The 7,359-nt window shown below is 49.1% G+C and overlaps 1 protein-coding gene across 2 annotated transcripts in view; it reads left to right on the top strand.

Moving 5' to 3' along the window:
• Nucleotides 1-6,618, top strand: part of man1a2 (mannosidase, alpha, class 1A, member 2) — a 155,614-nt gene extending 148,996 nt beyond the window's left edge. For both annotated transcript variants that reach the window (XM_071907625.2, XM_078286008.1), the window contains exons 14-15: nucleotides 2,944-3,059; nucleotides 6,481-6,618. In XM_071907625.2, coding sequence (XP_071763726.1) covers nucleotides 2,944-3,059; nucleotides 6,481-6,616 — 252 coding nt within the window. In that variant the 3' untranslated portion in view covers nucleotides 6,617-6,618. The remainder of the gene's footprint in view (nucleotides 1-2,943; nucleotides 3,060-6,480) is intronic.
• The last annotated feature ends 741 nt before the right edge of the window (nucleotides 6,619-7,359 follow it).

Raw genomic sequence — 7,359 nt, 5'->3', positions numbered from 1 at the left:
ATATCAAATACGTGCTGCTCGCAGTATAGTAGAGTTTCTCCAGGTCTGTTACTTTATGTTTCACATCAAGTTTACTATCATCAGCTTGCATAAATGCTGTGTTGAGACAGCAGGCAAATCTAATTTGTTTTTTAAATCTGATCTTTAAGGCTGACTGTCCACATTGTAATTTACAGGTAACCAGATCAGATTTGTGTGTTTAGACACTATAATGATTTGCTGTCATTATGACTCCGGGTGCAGCAACAAGCTAGCAACATGGAGGTTTTGCTGATGCTTATTCTGACTGTTTTCATGAGGCATTTTCTAGTCGCGGTGCAGAACGTGTTCAAGAGAGAAGGCAGGAAACCTCGTCACTGGTCCAGGCAGTGGTCTTCTCTCTCCTCCATGTTTGTTCTCTGGTCTTCTTCAAAATTTGACATCAAATCCGTGTCACATGGGGAGTTTAAATCCAGTCTGAGTGGTCAGACTGAGTTGCAATTTCAGAGCTGTGATCTGAGTCACATTTCAAACTAGGGAGGAATTTGGTTTAAATCTGATCTGAAAATATTATGGGGTTTTTTTTGCTGTTCAGACTTAAGAAAGAATATCTAACTCATATCAGATCTGAGCTGTGCAGCTGAACATAGTTTAAAATCCACATGCAACATAAAATCCTTATAAAAAATACATTTATTTACACACAGATTACACTTGCCGTACATTTTATCAGAAAATCAAGCTCCAGATGTGTGTCATCACCTGTTAGACGGACAGGGAGAGCAGGGGAAGTTGTGTACCGGTAAATTACATCCTACAGGGAAACATGGCTTTGAATGTTTAAAAAAATATTATGTTGTATAATTACTGCATTTTAAATGATTTCAGCTTTCATTTCATGTTCATTCAATTTAGGTCATTTGGTTTCAGTTTAAACGATGACAGTGAAGCTGCTAACTACTAAACACAGACTCAGTATCGTGACAGTTAAAAGGCACAATTCAAAAGAAAAGCAGCTACTTTTGCAACGCCGTTATTTCACTAAACACACACAGCCGGTACAAACAACTGAGAAGGGAGAGAAGGTGAGAGCAACACGACTAATTTAGTTAACTTTATTTCCAATCAACTCTCATTCCCCCCATCATTGGAAAAACTCGTCAGATGAAGGTGCAAAGACAGCCTGATTAGGAGTGTGTGTGTGTGTGTGTGTGTGTCTGTGAAACCGCCCCGGGCCTCACCGCTCTGTTTCACACACACACACACACACACACACAGACCAAAGCCAAAACACTTTTACTTTGTCATTACGCAGCCGCTGCCTCAGATGCAGCATGGCATGAAACGAATGAGTGTGTATCTGCAGAAGGTCGCTTTGTGTGGAGGGGGTAAGAAAAAATTTGGGGAGTAAAATGTAAATGCGGGGGAGACGGGGGGGACGGGGGGGACGGGGCGAGGCGTCGGGGGTAATCTGGTTTTTCGGCGTCTCCGCGGCCTCGGCTGCCTGTATTCTGTGTCTCTGCAGGACTCTCTAATCTGTCACAAGCACAGAAATTAATTACAGCGTATAAAAAGCTTATTAAAACTGTGCTGCTTCTCTCTGCCCTTCTCCCTTCTCTTCCTCCACCTGAATCCTTCTTTCCTTCTCTACCTCCTCCCCTCCCTCCTTCCCCTCCTCCCTCCTACTTCCCTCTCCCCTCTTACCTTTTTCCCTTCCTCCTCCTATGCCGTTATGCCTCTCCCTCCGTTCCCTTCTTCCTTCATCACCTCTTTCTTTCCTTTCACCTTTTCTCTCTCACTTCCCTCCTTCCCTCCTTTGCTTTCTCCTTACCATCTGCTCCTTCCTTCCCTCTTCCTTTTCCCTCCTTTCCTCTTTCCTCCCCTCCTTCTCTCCTCCCTTCCTCGCCTCCCTCCTTCCCCTCCTCCCTCTTCGCCTCCTACTTCCCTCTCCCCTCTTACCTTTTTTCCTTCCTCCTCCTATGCCGTTATGCCTCTCCCTCCATTCCCCTTTTCCTTCATCACCTCTTTCTTTCCTTTCACCTTTTCTCTCTCACTTCCCTTCTTCCCTCTTTCCTTCCCTCCTTTGCTTTCTCCTTACCATCTCCTCCTTCATTCCCTCTTCCTTTTCCCTCCTTTCCTCTTTCCTTCCCTCCTTCCCTCCCTCCCTCCCTCCCTCCTTCCCTCCCTCCCTCCTTCCCCTCCTCCCTCCTTGCCTCCTACTTCCCTCTCCCCTCTTACCTTTTTCCCTTCCTCCTCCTATGCCATTATGCCTCTCTCCCTCCATTCCCCTTTTCCTTCATCACCTCTTTCTTTCCTTTCACCTTTTCTCTCTCATTTCTCTCCTTCCCTCCTTTGCTTTCTCCTTACCATCTCCTCCCTTCCTTCCCTCTTCCTTTTCCCTCCTTTCCTCTTTCCTCCCCTCCTTCTCTCTCCTCCCTTCCTTCCCTCCCTCCCTCTGTACATCCTTCCTTTCCCCTCTCCATCCTTCTTCTTCCTACCTTTCTCTTTTTTGCTCCTTCTATCCTTTCTCCTACCTCCCTTTTACCTCCTTCCTCCTCCCTTCCCGCCTTTCTCCTGCTTCCTCATCTCTTTCCTCCTACTGCCTTCCTTCCTCTCTCTTCCTCCTACCTTCCCACCTTTCACTTACCTCCTCTTATCTCCTTCCTCCTATCCCCCTTCCTTCCCTCCTTTTCTCCTCTATTCCTTCCCTCCTCCTTCTCTTCCCCCTTCCTCCCTTTCTTTCCTCCTCCTTCCTTCCCTCCCTCTCTACTTCCCTCCTCCATGTCTCCTTTTCTCTCTCACTCCTTTCTCCTACCTCTTCCGTACCTCCTTTCCTCCTGCTGCTCCCTCCTACCCTCCTTCCTCTTCTTCCCTCCATCCCTCCTCCTTCCTTTCCTTCCTACCTCTAACTCCTCCTCCGTCCCTCCTTCCCCCCTTCCCCTTCCTCCTCCTCCTCTCCTCCAGGCCATAGATAAGTACTGCAGGGTGAGCGGAGGTTTTTCGGGGGTGAAGGACGTCTACTCCTCCAACCCGACCTACGACGACGTGCAGCAGAGCTTCTTCCTGGCCGAGACGCTCAAGTAAGCAACTGCTGATTCGTTGATTATTCTGCTTATCGGCTCGCTGATTGGTCGGTCGGTTGATTGATTGATTGATTAATCAATGTGAGGATGGCTTGGGTGGCTGGTGGGTTGACTGACTGTAAGAAATTGACCTGTCACCCCAAAAAGTAAGCATTTATTTTGGATTTTTTTTTAAAACAATGGCTCTACTTCAGTGTGTTAACCTGCTTTCACTAATGGAAATCGATTCTGAGATCTAACAACACAATGTAAGAACAAAGTGTGCTGTGTAATTGTTTGTGTACATAATGCTGTTACACTCTCCTGAGTACATTATGTTTTCATCAAGCAGTCACACAACACACTGTGTGAATACAGTACAGTACACTCTTTAAAGAAATGGGTTCTGTATAGTACCAGAAAGCGGTTCCATAGCAGAACCCTGTTTGGTGCTACAGAAAACCCTTTTAGAAAGGTTTTTCTGCAGCACCACGCTCAAATGCTTCTTCATAGACCCTTTATGGTGCTGTAAAGAATGTATGAAATGCTCCAAATCAGCAGAATTAACACAATTTTTAAGAACCATATTATGTTTTTTATCCTGATTTGCCAGTTTTATCTTTTTTAACAAATCAGAGGGTTCCCTGATTCAGTACGGTTCTATTATATAACCACTCCCCTAACCAAAGAACCCTTATTTTTCTATTGTGTACCTGCCTTACTCTTTCATCTGGTAATACACAGGTTAATACACTGGAGTAAGGCTGTTGTAACGTGTCAAAATGTTTTATTTTATTTAGATGTGAGTCCTTTGCTCTGACCACAGTGTGCAGACAGCTTGCTTCAAAAGACATTTTAAGAGCCATTAGAGCAAAGGGCAGTTCTCGTGTCTCTGTGGTGCATCATCATCATCATCATCATCATCATCATCATCATCACCGTCATCATCATGATGGCAGAAGAGGCTGTGAGTCCAGACTGTGACCCAGTGGGCTGACAGAAGGCTAATGCAGCCCTCTGTGTCCCCCTGCTGGTGGCGGGGTGTACTGCTCCTCTCCTGCTGGCAGGGAGCAGCACCCTGCCGCAGCAGCACCCTGCCACAGCACCCTGCCACAGCACCCTGCCACAGTTAAATGGATTGTGTACAGTTGTAACTTTCATCCGAAGCAGTCTGACAGGTCAAAGAAGCATTCACACTGTGCTGATAATTACCATAAAACAAAGCTAACTGCTTTACTGCTTGCTGTGCCAGCTCTTCTGCCACCAGGGAGCCAGTTAGCGCTCTTTCTGTTTTTTTATTTTAATGTGTTTGGAATTAACACCCACCAAGCGCCAGATGCCAGTAAAATTTGTCTTTGGCGGATAAATCGATAAAGGTCACCCTCGCCCGCCACGCTGGCTGCAACTTTTTGAGACGACGGCATTTGGGTTCTGTACAGTTTTTGGTCTCGGCCCGTTCTCAAACTTTGTCCCTGCTGGCCACCGTACAGTCTCTGTGGCTGTGAGCCAATCAAATTAAGGCAAAATAATGGCTCTGTATCAAACAGGCTGCTGATTGGCTGCCTGTTAAAGCTGCTCTACACAAAGCGGTGGTGTCTAAACTTCTGTTTCTCCCTCCTTCTCTCCCCGTTCCTTCCCTTCTTTTCTCCTCCCTTCCTTCCCTCCACCTCTCTCTCTCCCCTTTCTTCCTTCCTTGCTTCCTTTTCTCCTCTCTTCCTTCCCTCCTCCTCTCCCCCATTCCTTCCCTCCTTCCACTCTACCTCCTATCTCCTTCCTCCCTTCCTTCCTTCCCTCCTGTCCTCCCTTCCTTCCCACCTTTCTCCTACCTCCTCTTATCTCCTTCCTCCTATCCCCCTTCCTTCCCTCCTTTCCTCCTCTCTTCCTTCCCTCCACCTGTTTCTCTCCTCTTTCTCCCTTCCTTTCTTCCTTTTATCATCTCTTCCTTCCCTCTTGTCCTCCCTTCCTTCCCACTTGTGTCCTACCTCCGCTTATCTCCTTCCCTCCTTTTCTCCTCCTCTTCCATCCCTCTTTCTCTCCCCTTCCTCCCTTCCTTTCCTCCTCTCCCTCTCTACATCCCTCGTTTTATCCTTGCTCCCTTCCTCCTCTCTCTTCCTTCCCTCATTTTCTCCCCATTCCTTCCCTTTTCTCCTTACTCCCTTCCTCCCTCCCTTCCTTTCCTCCTCCCTTCTCTTCCCATCTTTCCCCACCTCCTCTTATCTCCTTCATCCTATCCCCATTCCTTCTATCCTTCTCTCCCCTTCCTCTCTTCCTTTCCTCCTCCTTCCTTCCCTCCTCTCTCTCCCCTTCCTCCCTTCTTTTCCTCCTCTTTCCTTCCCTCCCTTTGTACATCCCTCCTTCCTGTCTCCTTGTCTCTCTCCCTCCTTTCTCCTAACCCTTCCATACCTCCTGTCATCCTCTTTCGCTCTCCTACCCCCTCTTCCTCTTCTTCCCTTCTCTCCTCCCTTCCTTCCCACCTTTCCCGTACCTCCTCTTATCTCTGTCCTTCTGTCCTTTTCTCTTGCCTTCCTCCTCTCTCTTCCCCCCCTTCCTTCCCTCCTTCTCTCCCCCCTTCCTTCCCTCCTCTCCCTCCCCTTCCTTCCTTTCCTCCTCTCTTCCTTCCCTCCTCCTGTTTCTCTCCCCTTTCTCCCTTCCTTTCTTCCTTTTATCATCTCTTCCTTCCCTCCTGTCCTCCCTTCCTTCCCACCTTTCTCCTACCTCCGCTTATCTCCTTCCCTCCTCCTCTTCCATCCCTCTTTATCTCCCCTTCCTCCCTTCTTTTCCTCCTCCTTCCTGTCTCCTTGTCTCTCTCCCTCCTTTCTCCTAACCCTTCCATACCTCCTTTCATCCTCTTTCTCCCTCCTACCCTCCACTTCTTCCCTTCTCTCCTCCCTTCCTTCCCACCTTTCCCATACCTCCTCTTATCTCCGTCCTTCCGTCCTTTTCTCTTGCCTTCTTCCTCTCTCTTCCCCCCCTTCCTTCCCTCCTCTCCCCCATTCCTTCCACTCTACCTCCTATCTCCTTCCTCCTATCCCCCTTCCTTCCTTCCCTCCTGTCCTCCCTTCCTTCCCACCTTTCTCCTACCTCCTCTTATCTCCTTCCTCCTATCCCCCTTCATTCCCTCCTTTCCTCCTCTCTTCCCTCCACCTGTTTCTCTCCCCTTTCTCCCTTCCTTTCTTCCTTTTATCATCTCTTCCTTCCCTCCTGTCCTCCCTCCTTTCATCCTCTTTCGCTCTCCTACCCCCTCTTCCTCTTCTTCCCTTCTCTCCTCCCTTCCTTCCCACCTTTCCTGTACCTCCTCTTATCTCCGTCCTTCCGTCCTTTTCTCTTGCCTTCCTACTCTCTCTTCCCCCCCTTCCTTCCCTCCTTCTCTCCCTCCCCTTCCTTCCTTTCCTCCTCCTTCCTTCCCTCCGGTCTGCATCCCCCCCCCCCCCCCCCCAAGGTACCTGTACCTGTTGTTCTCCAGCGATGACCTCATCCCGTTGGAGAACTGGGTGTTCAACACGGAGGCTCACCCGCTCCCCGTCCTCCACCTGGGCAACATCACCCTGCCAGGCAGCGAGCCGGCCCAGCGGTAGACGGACGGACCCTCTTCCTCCGCGACAGCACCCGGGGGTGCGCCGCCCGCCCGCCCGCCCGCCCCCCCGCCCGCCACCCACCCACCCGCCCACCCGCACTGGACAATATCACATTACAAGCTCTACGGACTCTTAACTGCTCTCGGACTGCAGAGACGAAACGGAGGAGACTGAGAGAGCGGAGAGGACTTGGAAATGTTGTTGCTGACTCTCTCTCTCTCTCTCTCTCTCTCCTTCTCTCTCCCGTTCTTTCTTTTACTCTCTTTCTCTCTCTTTCTGTCGATCTCTCTGTTCTGTCTCTCTGCTTATATCAGAAAGGACGGTGGGTGCGCTGCTCGGCCTTGTGATTGGCTGGGATTGACTCTACTTTTCTTTTCCCCTCCCCTCCCCCGAAGGACCGAGCTCCAATCAGGAGGCTTGATTTTAGTTTCTTTTGTTTGTTTTTTTTTTGTTTTTTTTCAAATTTGACCAAACTTTGCTCCCGTACGGACTCAAACTGAGGCGTAGAGAGAGCGACTGGAGTTTTGTGAAGGAACGCAGCCGGACAGTCCGACTCTGCCGACGGGAAGTGGATTTTTTTTCCAGGCGGACGGACTTGAGGACTCTACAGGGTTTGTTGATGAGGTGTTTTTTTGTTTTTTTTTATTTGGCTTTGCTTTTATCTACTGGACAAATCGTTATGGGGACACAGGGTTCAATCACGGCCCTTCGCTTCTTCCACCCCCTCCCCTCCCCTCCCTGTT

Source organism: Centroberyx gerrardi, chromosome 10 (genome assembly GCF_048128805.1).
Source record: "Centroberyx gerrardi isolate f3 chromosome 10, fCenGer3.hap1.cur.20231027, whole genome shotgun sequence".
Lineage (NCBI taxonomy): Eukaryota > Metazoa > Chordata > Actinopteri > Beryciformes > Berycidae > Centroberyx > Centroberyx gerrardi.
Note: the sequence above shows the minus strand (reverse complement) of the source record. Positions and strands in the feature narration are given on the sequence as shown.